At 41.3% G+C, this 15745-nt stretch overlaps 1 protein-coding gene across 1 annotated transcript in view; it reads left to right on the top strand.

Annotated features, from left to right (window-relative positions):
- SLC25A28 (solute carrier family 25 member 28) overlaps positions 1-8172 on the top strand; it is a 248535-nt gene extending 240363 nt beyond the window's left edge. The window contains exon 3 of the mRNA XM_044055643.1: positions 8087-8172. Within this exon, the coding sequence (XP_043911578.1) occupies positions 8087-8172 (86 nt within the window). The remainder of the gene's footprint in view (positions 1-8086) is intronic.
- The last annotated feature ends 7573 nt before the right edge of the window (positions 8173-15745 follow it).

Consider the following 15745-nt stretch of genomic DNA (forward strand, 5'->3'; position numbering starts at 1 on the left):
AACCAATCTGGGCAAGTTGATAGTAACTTTTTTGAAGTAAATGCTAGCCTAGTAATAAAGGCTCCAGAAGTAGTAAAGGAGTTTGCAATTTTCTGTCTTATTGGAGAGGGGAGCAGCAACTGTGTCTGTGGCCTTGCTCAAATGCCCTGCTGTGGAGGCAGTCAGGGATTGTCCATCCGCCAATTGGCAAGTGCTGCCTATGTGCACATATATTTATGATGGGAGTCCCTCAGTCCCTTCATGGAGTGCATAGCTGCTCTGGCAGAATTCCAAAGGCTGCAGGGTTTAAGATCACCCCCTGTGTAGATGATTGGCGCTGTGATACCCTTACTCCCAACCGTAGAAAAACTGTCAGCTTGGGATTCTGTGTTTGTCCACCCCCCCCCCCCCCCCAAAAAAAATCTGTGACATTTAAGAGTAAATGCCATGCAGTACCAGCTGGGAACAGTCATTGCCTGAAGCTCATGGGTTGCATGCTGGACACTTGCTTTTGTTTAGCCAACTTGTCCGCAGAAAGGATTCACCTGATTTATCATTCATCCTCATTTAATAGCTTCCATATGTTTCGGGGTGGTGGAACTTATGGATGTGCGAGTATTCCTTATTCCATGTGGAAGGTGTCAGATGTGGGATGTTTTTCGTGTTTCACTGTTGCAGTCAATACATTTGGGTAATCTGCTGGCAGGTTGCCCTCAATCAGCCTTATTAAAGTCTTGGGTCCAGCGTCGGTTGCGGTCCCTTCTTCCATGACGTCAGGTTGTCAGAGGTATAAAACATGCAGCCGATGCCATTACATCAGTCTTTCTTGCCGCGCGGTGCCTGAAGCAGAAGCAGTTCGCAAGTGCCGGTCGTCCGACTCCTGAAATTTTCGTGTTCAAATTTCAGATCCGAAGTCTTCAACTAAAAAGCTAAGTACCCCGTTGGGGAAACTTTTTCTTGCGCCTTACAGATGTCAGTAAAAGTTAATAATTGCATTACTTGTGGGAAGCAAATACCTCATAAGGATTTTCATTTGTACTGTATTCCTTGCCTAGACCCTGACCATAACGTACCTTGCTGTCAGTTTTGTGCTTTATTTAATCAACGCACTATCAAACATGGGTACATTTTTACTTCTAAATATTTTGGCTCACGCTTTATCCAGAAATGTCGTCTGTTAACAATCCGACTACCGGAATACCTAAAAAACGCAAAGAAAAAGACAGACAGGCCACTGAGGTCCAAAACTGCCACGACGCTTCTCCTAAGCCAGTCGCCAGTTCGCCGATACTCAGTGAGGCGCTTTCGCAGCCCCTGATACCCGCTACTTCTGATTCGCAGGCCTTTACTGCGACCCATTCTGTGTATGCCACAAGATGCTTCAATTATGGAACCCGTGGATGTCTCTACCTTAGATGGGTCCGGAGCCGCTGTGCAGACACCAGCTTCTGGGGGTGTTTTCAGGCCTACAGATTTGTATATTAAACTGACGCCATCTTCAAAACTAAGGCCATAATCTCTTCCTATGCTAAAAAATCGATGCCTGGGCCACATGTGCAGGCCCCTATGCCTAAAACAAACAAATGATCAAAATGGCTGAAGATTTAATTACTCTGATCAGGGGTAGCCACTCCCCCCCCTCTAAGAGGCCTAGGCAAGACATTGATTATGAATCTTCTGAACAGGATTCTATTTCTTCTGACTCTTCTAATGAACAGGAATTGCCTGTACCTACTTATGATGACTCTGATGCAGAAGATTTCATTCCTTCTGCTTCTCCCTCTGAGGATTTTTCTTTTGGGAAAACTTTACGTACCTTAAGGGAACATTTCCACTGGGAAAGTCAGGATTTCTCTGAATCTAAAAAGAGACTGGGGGATTTCCTCCTTCTTCCTCAGCATAGGCCTTTGGCTATTCCTCCTGTTCTAGACCATACATTTGCCAACTTTCTTTCCCAATCCACAGAACAAGGGGGAGTGGATTCTGCATTCATTGGATGTACACACACAACTTAGATTTTACTTAAACAGGACAAAATCTCAAAGGAAACCTGAACAACTGCTGGTGGCATTTGCTGCAGGGGCAGAGGGAAAGGCTATTTCAAAGCAAACCATTTCCTAAATGGATAAGCCATTGTATTTGTTTCTGCTGTATTCACCATGGAAAAACTGTCCCCCAGGGGATCAGATTCCATTCCATCAGGGTGCATCTACATCTACAGCCTTTCTCATTGGTGTTCCTACCAGGACATTCTAGAAGCTGCTACCTGGAGCTCAGTTCATACATTCACTAAGCATTACCATTTACCACTTTTCTCTAAATCCAGAGCTGGCTTTGCCACTGCTGTCCTGCAGGGCCTTATAGCTGGTCCTAATGCTGTAAAATTCCCTCCACCCAACGATAGCTTTGGGAATCTACCCAAATGTAATGACTGCAACAGTGAAACATGAAGAACATAGTACAGTTGTGTACACTTACCATAAGTGTAGATGTTAGAGTGTATTCACTGTTGCAGTCCTGGTTACCCTCCCTCCAGCCCCCTATTTTTCTTTGGCTATACCTCTACTTTCTTTCACTATGCTTAAAAGCCCTTTTGGTGTATTTGCTTTTGGAAATGGAGGTATATTTTTTGTTTTTAAATTTTATTTGCTCCCCATTTGGGGGGTACCTGACATCTGGGGCAAGAAAAACTGATGTAATGGCGTCGGCTGCATGTTTTATACCCCCTGACGACCTGACATCATGGAAGAAGGAATGCAGGACCCAAGACTTTGTTAATCAGGCCGACTGAGGGCAACCTGCCAGCAGATTACCCAAATGTAATGACTGCAACAGTGAATACACTCAAACATCTACATTTGTAAGTGTACACGACTGTACTTTCTCCAGTAGACCTTGAGGGACACTGTAGTCATACCTGGGACCTACTCTGCAGTTCTTCAATTTCAGATGCAGGTCTGTGACATCTTTTATTGATGCATGTCTGTGACATCTTTTATTGTAGCTGTCCATTGACACCCTGCCTTTGGGAAGCCCGTTCGATCTTCCTGAACACTTGACAGTGGTTCACCTTGGCTGCTCCTGCCCTAGGTTGGGAAAGGCATTGTTTATGGAAGACTGTTTAAGGTGTTTCGTCACAGTCTGAGACCAGTTTGCATATAAATGTCATAGAGAACAAGGGTGGTCCTTCTAACAGTGCAGAGAGCCTCCGGGTTTCGTTTCTCTGGAGGATAGCTATGCAGTGTGACAGTAGTGTGGTATATCATTAAGCAGGAACGAATGCACTTCTACCTCCTTTAAGAGGCCATGGCCTCTAATATATTGCAGTTAGCAGCCCAAATACAAGGAGAATCCATCTTGCCAATGGATCAGCTCAGCAGATAATTGTTAATGCCCCACAAATAGTCTCTCAGATGATTTGTAGTGAATGTTCTTTTCTCTAGATGGGGAAAGCCTTACTGTGATCGTTTTGCCAGAGTGCCAGGGATGGCATAGTCCAGGAGTGGCCTTTAGGTCCCCTGCATGCATTTTCTCTCTTTCCACTCATTGTCAAGTTTTTGCAGTAGGGAGCCCTTTCCATTGTGGGATCCTAACATTTGTTGTATGAAGTAATTAACTAAATCCATTTCTGAACTAGCCTCCAGGACAGCATTGAGGTTCCTGTCCTGAAAGAGTCTATTTAGTACCTATTTTATCAGCCAAGAGTATTTCTGAACTTCAGACCTTGAGCGAGAACGTTCCTAAATAATGTATTTCTTAAAGGTAGAGTGGCATTCTGCTGTAATCCCTCCTTTGTGCCTAAGGTGGCCACTGAGTCTAACTTAATCTGGCTGTCAGTCTTGCTGTCTTTTTTCAGAACTACTAAAAAAAAAAAGATGAGAGTTCCATCTCCATAACTGGGCATGCATAGACAGTTGGGGCGCTCTCTCCACTATACTAAGTAACTTAGAAAGGGCTTGTAGTGTTTTCACTTGCAATCTGACAGATTTGAAGTGCATTTGCAAGGATGAGTGGGCAAATATTGCCAAGTCAAGATGTGCCATGCTGATAGACTCCTACACAAGAAGACTGAATAGTGTAATTAAATCAAAAGGTGCTTCAACAAAGTATTAATTTAAGGGTGTGCACACTTATTGTATGTTTTTTATTTTTTATATTTTTTTTCCTCTAACATATTTGTTTTTCAATTGAATTGTACAGGTTATAGGTCACATTAAAAGTGGGAAAAGTTTTTTAATGATTTATTGTGGTCTATTTTTTTATCACAAAAACCTGGCATTTTAACAGGGATGTGTAAACTTTTTATATCCACTGTATGTGTATATATGTGCATTTCATGTGTATAAATGTATATAAAATATATACTCCTGTAATGTAATGTGCACACCTAAGTATATTACATATAATACATTCCTGTGTATTTGTGTGTACAGTATACATGTGTATATGCATATTTACTCACACGTGCGCACATGCATCTGTAATGTGCATGCATGTGTATTGTGCATACGTAATTGTATACTGTGCATGTATAGTATGTGTGCATATATAATATGTGTATGTGCATTGCGCGCATATATACATAATATATAGATTGTATAGGCATACTGACAAACAAGTATAATATAATATGCATGTACATTATATACGCATGGACATATATTAATGTATTAAATATATAGATAATATAGTTTATAAACATATTTATATATACTATTATAGATATGATTGTATATAGTAATATAAAAAAACAAGTCATTTCCGTGGTATCCCCAAAGTCTCAAAACAACCCACTAAAGTGTAGTGGGTCCAAAAACTAAACAGTGTAAGAAACTTCTCTGTGTGGAAGATTTTCAGTCCATATATTTCTAGTTAATCACTGTATATTAATCAGATCAGACAATAGTAGTAGAAGTAGTGAACGTAAACTCGTCTTAAGTCAAAACAAAACAAAAAGTAATAATAGAAAATATATAATTGTACAGCATTACTAAGTATTCAAAAGTAATCCAAGTGAGGCAGGCAGTCTGTTTCCAGTCGAAAATCCTTTATTAAGTACACAGACAAGTGATCCAAGTAAAACAAAAATAGAGTAATAATTTCCTCACAAGCTTTCTAAATATATATATATATATATACTTTATCAGGCATGGGAGTGGTTTATTGTGCTGTAAAACAGTGTTATTGGTACACATGTTAAATTCAAAATTTCAACTGATTTAAAATGGTATTTAAAACCAATTTGTAGAATGAAATAAAATACAATTAGTCATGTAAACACTGTGGCAATTTTCTAAGTTCCAGTGCACTTTTAATTGAACAGTAGTAGTTTAGTCCAGGCTCCTAAAAGAGTTCAGCTTTAATTGCCACATGAGTTCATGTTTCTCCAGAATATTTGGGATGTCTCCTTCAAGATCACCCATGTCTATGCGATCCAGGATCTGGAACTTAAAACCTGTGTGTCTTTTATGAAGAGAAAGGTGTTTGGCTAATGCATTCGTTTTACATCCAGAGCGGATTTCTGACAGATGACATGAAATCCTACGCTTGAGTTTAGTTACTGTCTTGCCCACATGGAATGCATCACATTCATTGCAGTCTGCCCCCTGCACTGGCTTTAATGATGATCTTTAAATAAGGGCAATAAAAACTATCACCTTGCTGTATAAATATACAAAATGTACAATTAGTTTCACATCTTTTAGTGCTTTTCTCACATGGTCTAGGTTTAAATTCAACAAAACTTCTAATGTTCCTGGCCTTCCTATAAACAAATGATAGCGCACCTAAGATGTTAATCAGAAAAGGGTTTCCTGTGACGATGTCCCAGTTTTTTTCAGTAATATTTTTGATACTGTGATAATTCAAAGTGTATGTCAGGATTTAGCTATTTTTGCATTTGTTATTCTCTGTGGAATTACTTAACATTTTTCTACTGGGGAGGTTGAGTGAAGGTGCTTCAGTCCTTTTCAGTTCTATAATGGGTTCCAGGATGTCTTTTAACATCTGACTTTCATAGCCTCTCACTAGAAAATCATTCTCCAAGTTATTCAGGTTTCTCAAAAATGGTTCCATCTGTGTGATAATTCGAGCTAATCTGTAGCCTTGGGACTTCACTACATTATACTTGGTTTTTGTAGGATGTAGACTTTCACTGTGGAGTAATAAGTTAACCCTCGTTGGTTTTCTGAGTAGATAGTGGTGATTCTGTTGATGTCCTTCAAGGATGCATCTGCAGTCATAACATATGGGTTGTCCTGCCTCAGATAGTGGTGATTCTGTTGTTGGTGTCCTTGGAAATCTGCATATCTAAGAAAGTGGTTGAAGTACAGCTATGGGAAGAGGTAAACTTCAGGAAGGGGTTTGTTTGATTGAGGTAAGTGATAAAATCTCCAAGCTGCAAGGTGTCACCTTCTCACACAATAAAGACATCATCAGTAAAAAGTAAATAGCATGTGATATGCTGCATGTAATCTGTGGTGTTTAACACAAAGTCCTCCTCCCATTTGCCCAGGGCTATAAGTCTAGAAGGATGAAAGCAATCTTTAACAATAGGTTATGAAAATAGAAATTGATTTTTACATAAAAAATATATATGTATATATTTATATATATATTTTTTGATTGCCAAATTAACTAAGGTTGATATATTTCCAGCCATGTAGTATATTGTCTTGGATAAAATCACAGACTTAATAATCTATTTAATAATTTGGTTAAATAAGAGGTACCACATCATTATATAATTTTATTTATTTAAAGTACATAAGTGTTATGTATTATTATGACAGCTACTAAGTAGGGCAGTACCAGCTCGAATGTCACACTGATGGGGGAAGGGATGTGAATTTAACATGTGTACCAATAACACTTTGTTTTACAGCACAATAAACCACTCCCATGCCTGATAAAGTATATATATATATATATATATATATATATATATATATATATATATATATTTAGAAAGCTTGTGAGGAAATTATTACTCTGTTTTTGTTTTACTTGGATCACTTGTCTGTGTACTTTAATAAAAGATTTTCGACTGGAAACAGACTGCCTGCCTTGCTTGGATTACTTTCGAATACTTAGTAATGCTGTGCAATTATATCTTTTCTGTTATTACTTTTTGTTTTGTTTTGACTTAAGACAAGTTTACGTTCGCTACTTCTACTACTATTGTCTGATCTGATTAATATACAGTGATTAACTAGAAATATATGGACTGAAAAAATCTTCCACACAGAGAAGTTTCATATAGATAAGTACACAAATGGTTGAAATAGATGTATACATAAATGCATAATGGTGGCTGTTTATTAACCTTTTATATAAAAGTAGTAGTTTGGATTTATGTATATAGACTGTCATTTACTTTATCAGCGGCTAATATAGCTTACCTCAGTAGCATTTATTCCTGGGCAACACAACAAAAGTAACAAAAAACACCCCATATTGTGTATTGTGTTTATAGCCAGGAGTAGCTTCTAATGGTCATGGCTTAAGATTACAACCTTGGGGATGCAAATGCTTATTCAAAGACTTGACTTCCACCTGTGTCAATATTCAGAAATGTGCAGATGTTTCCTTGTAACTTGATTCTATTATTCATATATTTTCATTATCATAAATCTGAAACAGCTGTCAATATTCAGAAATATGCAGATGTTTCCTTGTAACTTGATTCTATTATTCATATATTTTCATTATCATAAATCTCAAACAGCTGTGTAAGAGGTACAGTCATGTTACTTATGTGTTTAAGTAATATATTTTAGTGCAGTGTAGGCATGCTGTGAGATTTATTAGTGGCACTTGTTTTCCTTTGAACCTTTTCTGAAATAGTGTGGAATTTTCAGATGCTATGGGAAATTGGAAATCATTTTTGTACCTCAAAAGACAGATTAACGGAGGGGAAATTGAAGTTTTGTTTTTGATTGCCTTTTGATGTCTGCGTTTAAAGACTTTAGTTTATGCAGTTGAGTCTTGTAACAGTTCCACTAACATCATCATTAAAAAGTCTTATAAAATGTTTTAGTATTCCTTTTATAGCTTATTTGGTTGTTGTGTAGTAACCATTTCTAACATGTGGATATTTAATTTCTAGGTACAGCAGGATGTGTGGCCACTCTTCTTCATGACGCAGCAATGAACCCTGCTGAAGGTAATGCTTCTGCTTTGTTGCATAGCTAGTGAGGAGCACGTGACTGAAAGTAATTTGATAGAATACTAAGATCGATAACATCTAGTAAACAAAATGGTGCATTTCATTTGTTTGCCCAGCCAGATTTACTTTAGGATTACTTCTCTAGTATTTGAAAAATTAATGACTTTTATGTTTTTTGATGAGTGGTGGTTATTCCAAGAAATGTCAACCTCTTGCGATGAAAATGCCCTGAAACAGGAGCTGTTAACCTGGTGTTACAGTACTAGGGTGTAGGTGTTGGGTGTAGGTGTTGGTTTGAGTCTGTCTGAGCAGGAACACTGTTGGAAATTGTTCTTATGTTGTGTGTAAATTCTGCAGAATACCTTTCTGTGGAAGTTCTGAAACTGGATGTTCTTCGTGTTTCACTGTTGCAGTCATTGCATTTGGGTAATCTGCTGGCAGGTTTCCCTCAGTCGGCCTGATTAACAAAGTCTTGGGTCCTGCTTCGGTTGCTGTCTTTTCTCCCATGACGTCAGGTCGGCAGGGGTATAAAACATGCAGCTGACGCCATTACATCAGTCTTTCTTGCTGCGTGGTGCCCAACGCAGAAGCAGTTCGCAAGTGCCGGTCGGCCGACTCCTGAAATTTTCGTTTTCAAGTTTCAGAACCGAAGTCTGCAACTAAAAGCTAAGTACCCTGTTGGGGAAACCTTTTCTTGCTCCTTACCGATGTCAGTAAAAGTTAATAATTGCATTACTTGTGGGAAGCAAATACCTCATAAGGATTTTCATTTGTACTGTATTCCTTGCCTAGGCCCTGACCACAACGTGTCTTGCTGTTGGTTTTGTGCTAAATTTAATCAACGCACGATTAAATGTCGGTATTTTTTTTTTGCATCTAAATATTTTGGCTCTAGATTTAATTTTCCAGAAATGTCGTTGATTAGTAATCAGACTACCGGAATACCTAAAAAAACGCAAAGAAAAAGACAGAGACAGACCGTCGAGGTCCAAAACAGACGATGACGCTTCTCTTAAGCCAGTTGCCTCTTCGCCAGTACTCAGTGAGGCGCTTTCGCAGCCCCTGGTACCCACTAATTCTGATTCGCAGGCCTCTACTGAGACCCATTCTGAGTCCAGTATGCCGCGAGATGCTTCAGTTATGGAAACCTCGGATGTCTCTACCTTAGATGGGTCTGGAGCCACTGTGCAGGTACCGGCTTCTGAGGGTGTTTTCAGGCCTACAGATTTGTATATTAGACGCACCATCTTCAAAACTAAGGCCAAAATTTAAATCTATGTCTAAAAAACTGACGCCTGGGCCACATGTGCAGGCCCCTATGCCTAAAATACAAATGATCAAAATGGCTGAAGATTTAATTACTCTGATTAGGGGTAGCCAACCCCCTCTAAGAGGCCTAAGCAAGACATTGACTATGAATCTTCTGAACAGGATTCTATTTCTTCTGACTCTTCTAATGACCAGGATTTGTCTATTCCTACTTATGAGGACTCTGATGCAGAAGATTCCATTCCTTCTTCTTCTCTCCCTGAGGATTTCTTTTGGGAAACTTTACATACCTTAAGGGGGCATTTCCACTGGGAAAGGTAGTATTTCTCTGAATCTAAAAAGAGAGTTAAGGATTTTCTTCTTCTCCCTCCACATAGGCCTTTGGCCATACCTCCTGTTCTAGACATTGTTGATGATGATTTTTCAGAATCTAGTATGACTCCTGATTCTCTGCCTTCAGCTCCCTGTAAGCCAGACAGATACTACAGGGTTCCTGACTCCCACAAATTCCTTTTCAAAAATCCCATTGCTGACCCTGAAACCATTTCTCAGCTTCCCAAGGGCATTAAGGCCTCTACTGCTAAAAATCCTACCCCTTCTGATAGAGATTCCAGGGCTCTGGATAGATTGGGTAAGAAGGTTTACATGTCTGCAACCTTGGAAATCAGGGCTTTAAACTGTCAATTTCATATGCTTAAATATCAACAGCATATCATGGGACTACTTAAACAGAAAATGATGCTAATCTCTGACTGTGTGGAAAATAAAGATTTGCAGGATTTAACATTCAGCTGAACAAGTTGGAAAACATACTTTGCAATGTGGTTTTGATTCCTTGGAGGCCTATTGCAGGGCTGCTGTAACTGGATCTGTTCTAAGAAGGCATGCTTGGCTCAAAGAGCAAACTCTGCCTGACCATGTTAAAGCAAAATTGTTGGATGCTCCTTTACAACAGGACCGTCTCTTTAGTAATAAGGCCAAAGAAGTGTTAAAAAAGATGGAAGATGAAGCTAAATCTATGCAAACTGTGAAAGATTTCTTGCAAGTGCAACCTCCAAGATTTAGTAGGCACTGGCTTACAAAAAACTGGTCCTTTCCAGTCCCCTCGAAAGCCGCTCAAGTCGAACCAAGACATTCCAAAGACTCCAGGTTTCAGTCACAAGGAACTTTTAGAACAAAACAATGGGGTGCCTCCACCTCCAAATCTAGAAGCAGCAAGGCACTTCCCTATGGTAAACTGTCTCAATGACTTCCCCCTAGAATCACCAAGCACTTACCTTTTAGCTGCCCCTTTGGGGGGGAAAACTGGCACTTCATGCACGAAACTGGCAACTCATTACCCAGGGCAAATGGGTTTTAAATATAGTATCCCAGGGAAACATATTTAATTTCCACACGTTGCCAATCCCAAACGGATGGCCAGATCTGCCCCCAAATTAGTGGGCAGAGGCCCAGAAACAAGTTTTGTCCCTCATGAACATGGAGGCTATTCAACCATTACCAGAAGAGGAAAAGGGACAAGGTTTCTATTCCAGACTTTTCCTGGTACCCAGAAAAGACAAATCATGGCATCCAATTCTGGACTTATCCACTCTAAACACATTTCTGGACATTCCAGAATTCAGGATGTTGACTCTTCAACAGTTACTACCTATGCTAGGCAAAGATGCCTGGTTGGTAACTCTAGACTTAAAAGAGGCTTACCTGCATATCCCAATCGGGGAATCTTGCAGAAGATACCTCCGCTTCAAAGCAGGCTACTTGCATTACCAGTTGTCTGCACTTCCCTTTGGCTTATCTACTGCGCCCAGGGTATTCACAAAGTGTCTAGCTCCAGCCATTGCATTTTGCAGGCAGAGAAATATTCAAATATACCCATACTTGGACGATTGTCTGATTCAGGCAGACAGGCAGGAATTGCTATTAAAGCATCTGGCATTCGTAAAGAAATTTCTAAACTCACTGGGGTACACCATAAATGAAACGAAGTCTCACCTAGTACCCTGCCAACAAATTGTATTCCTGGGAGCAAGCTTGAACACAACTTCCCAGATGGCTTTCCTCACGTCAGAGAAACAAGTTTATTTAACAACCTACTTCAAACAACTGGCCACAAAGACCTAGCTATCTGCAAGGAAAATTCTGCAAGCCCCTGGGGTTTATGGTCTCTTGCATTCTACTAATTCCATATGCAAGACTGCGTACGAGGAAGCTGCAATGGTATCTAAAACGCCTATGGTGTCAACATTCTCAGGACCTGGAATCAGTGATTCCTATCATTCCTTGTATAAAGACAGAGTTCCTTTGGAGGGCAGAGGCCTGCTACTACAACAAAGAGCTCCCTTTCACTCTACCCCCTGCCCCCCAAACCCTAACAGACTCATCCGACTATGCATGGGGGGGCTCACTTGGCAGGGCAGTGTATTCAGGGTAAATGGAACCCGAGACAGATGCACCTGCATATCAACCAACAAGAAATGTTAGCTGTATAGAATTCCTTGACAGCCTTCAAGGACCACATTCTTCCAGGACAATTATTGGTAAAGATAGACAACACCACAGTTATGTGGTACGTAAACAAGCAGGGGGGAACCCACTCTTACTCTCTCTGCAGACTAGCCATGGCTCTGTGGAACACAGCCTTGAGCTACCAACTGCACCTACAAGCTCAATTCCTGCCAGGCAAGCTAAATTCACTGCCAGACGACCTAAGCAGAAATCTCATGGACCCACACAAATGGAAACTGGAACCAAAAATATTCAACCTCTTAAACAAATGGGTGACCCCAGAGATAGACCTGTTTGCCTCCCCTCAAAACTACCAGTTGGACAAATTCTGTACAAGGATTTCCCACAGTCAAGCTTGTAAAGTGGATGCCCTGTCCTTTACTTGGGAAAGCCTCTCAGTTTATGCCTTTCTCCCTCTGCCTGTCCTCTCGAAGATTTTGCTAAAGATCAAACTGGACAAACCAAGGACTATACTGATTGCACCGGACTGGCCACGCCATTACGGGTACCCCCTCTTGCGCAGTATGACACTGCTAGAACCATGGCACCTGCCTCAGACCCCTTCCCTGCTGCCCCAGCAGGCGGGCCAGATTCTGCACTCTCAGCTTCAAACCCTGAACCTTGCAGCCTGGCTAATTCCTTGAGCTTTCCAATAGCATCCCTCAGTAAGCAGGTGCTAGATGTCATTCTGGAGGCAAGGAGGCCTAGTACTAGAAAATCCTATGCTGAAAAGTGGAAAAGATACTGTTCCTGGAGCCAGTGCCCATCTTACCTCCTTTTCTTCAGTACTTAACAGAAATGCTCCACAAGGGCATATCCTTCTCGTCTATTAAAAGTTATGCCTCTGCCATTTCAGCACATCATAATTCTGAACCACCCCTCTTCTCTCACCCCATGCTAAAGCAATTCCTCAGAGGGGCCAAAAATGTAAGACCTCCCCCAGGAGAGCCCCCACTCCAGCCTGGGACCTTAACTTTGTATTGGAAAAGCTCACTCCTCCCTCCTTTTGAGCCAGCTGCAACTGCAGAGTTGAAATTCCTTTCTTGGAAAACAGCCTTCCTTCTAGCCATCACTTCAGCAAGAAGATTGCCTGAATTACAGGCCCTCATGGCAGTTGAGCCCTTCATTATCTTCCATGCAAACAGAGTTTCCCTCAGGACCAATCCTTCTTTTTTGCCCAAGGGTGGTGTCTAGTGTGGCCCTTAATCAGTCCATTCATTTGCCTGCTTTTTTACTAAATCCACATAACAAAGGAGAATGAATACTGCACTCTTTGGACGTGCACAGACAACTTAGATTTTGTTTGGACAGGACTAAGCCTCTCAGAAAATCTGAACAGCTGCTAGTTGGCTTTGCTGCAAGGGCAGAGGGGAAAGCCATTTCAAAGCAAATCATTTCTAAGTGAATAGCCCATTGCATTCATTTCTGTTGTAAGCACCTTGGAAAAACCTACCCTACAAGGGGATAAGATCACATTCCACCAGGGCTGCATCTACCTGTACAGCCTTTCTCAGAGGTGTCCCCACCAGGGACATCCTAGAAGCTGCTACTTGGAGCTCTGTACATACATTCACCAAGCATTACCACATGCCTATTTTTTTCTAAATCCAGAGCTGGTTTTGCCACTGCAGTCTTGCAGGGCTTAATAGCTGGCCCTAATGCTCTCTTAACTTCCTCCTCCCTTCCTTAGCTTTGGGAATCAACCCAAATGTGATGATTGCAACAGTGAAACACGAAGAACATAGTACAGCTGTGTACACTTACCATAAATGTAGATGTTCGAGTGTGTTCACTGTTGCAGTCCTGGTTACCCTCCCTCCAGCCCCCTGACTTCTCTTGGCTCTAACTTTCCTTCTTATTTGGTGTATTTAAGCTTTCTGGTGTATTTGCTTTTTGTTGGAGGGGTACCGTAACATATAATTGCTTCCCATTGTGGGGGCAGCTGACATCTGGGGCAAGAAAAACTGATGTAATGGCGTTGGCTGCATGTTTTATACCCCTGATGACCTGACGTCATGGAAGAAGAGACAGCATTTGATGCAGGAATCCAAGATTCTGGTATTCAGGCCGGCTGAGGGGCTACCTGCAGGCAGATGACCTCAATTTTGATGACTGCAACAGTGAATACACTCCAACATCTACATTTATGGTAAGTGTACACAACTGTACTTTCTGTATAGTGCTGGAAGCCACTTTGATGCACAGGAAATCTCCATCAGTAGTACCTTCATGGAAACCGCATTGATCTGTAGGTAAAATACCGAGGCAGGAACTTTCATGGATACCTCCAGATGTTACGAATAGAAAAAAGAAAGTAGTATACTGCCTTTTCTCTGACTTTCTTATGAAGTGACTAGCTGTAGTGATGGCCTTTTTTTATATAAAGTAAGCCGATTCAAGGACTTTCATAGAATTTTTTCAGACTTCCTTCTCCTAGTTTCTCCTACTTTTTTCAAAAAGCAAAATATTCGAATAAAACAAGCTACTGCTGAGTAAACTTTTAAAAAGCAGTGGCAGGGAAGTTTGGGCAGCTGCTGTGGTGCAGCGGTTGCATTGTCTCCTCACAGCAAGAGGTTCTCCGGTTTGATTCTCAGCTGGAGTGCCTTCTGTGCTGAGTCCGTATGTCCCTGCGGTCATGTGGGTTTCCTCCGGGTGCTCCAGTTTCCTCCCACATTCCAAAGACATGCAGCAGGTGGACCTGATTCTCTAAATTGGCCGTAGGTGCGAGTGTATGGTACCGATGAACTACCATGGCAGGGCCAGCCAGCCGGTGATGTAAACATTGGCTCGAGACGATTGTCACTGTTGGTGACACCTTGACCCCATGTGTAAAATGGGAAAAGGGGGTTAAGGATGGATGGATGGATGGATGGCAGGGAAGTTCCAAAAAGAAAGGTGGAACCAGCTTTACTCCGTAGCATATCGCCTACTCAGAGGTGATCTCTGCCTAACATATAAAGCTATGTCAAACCCAGAGCTGTTGGACATGCTACACCTAAAGAAATCCCAATCCCTCTGAGCTACATGCTCTAGGGACCTAAACCTTGTCACCACAATAAACAGGACATGCTGGAGGGATAGATTCCTATCCCAGAGACTTCCCATACTCTGGAACAGGCTACCCATCTATGTCAAGCAAAGTTCTTCATTAGCACTCTTCAAGAAAAATCGTGATGAGTGGATGGGAAATAGGAAATACACCCCGGGGATCACTTCTGTGTCTCTGCTCGTCAGTGGCACCGGAAAATAACTTTCTTGGGTGGCGTAAGCCAGGGAACCTTGTTGGCTAGGCTTGCGTAGGCCCTTGGTCCGATAGCCTAGTACCTACCTATGAACCTATGGAATCCCCTAGAACAAAGGACAGTGTCTGAGTGACTGTCTTCAAAATCCCTCCCCCTTTCTTATCCTTTCAAGCCTTTAGTCCCTCCCAAAAACCTGAACCTCCATTTCTGTCTTATGAAGCAGTTTCATACAAATGGGCACCAAAAGTGATTCATATATAGATGGCAGTGGGAATCTCTTCCTGTCTTTCAAGGAATTCCTCCTTATTTACCAGATCAAGCTTCTCTTTCCGTCCATGTCATTCATGATCTTCTTACTCAGGCTTGCCCCTCCTACTCAGATTGGAGAAAGATTGGAGAAAGTTTTTATTCAGGAATGTTTCTGGTGCTAAAGAAAAGATCCATGGAAACCAGTTTTAGATCGTTCCTTCTTAAATCACTTTGTGATAGACCACTTTGAACATGAGCAATATCTCTGCAACTTGCTAGCTCTTTATCCCCATTTAAGTTATTTGGTCACCTTCGATTTAAAAGATGCTTA

This window comes from Protopterus annectens, chromosome 14.part0 (assembly GCF_019279795.1).
Source record: "Protopterus annectens isolate FY-2018-M chromosome 14.part0, PAN1.0, whole genome shotgun sequence".
Lineage (NCBI taxonomy): Eukaryota > Metazoa > Chordata > Ceratodontiformes > Protopteridae > Protopterus > Protopterus annectens.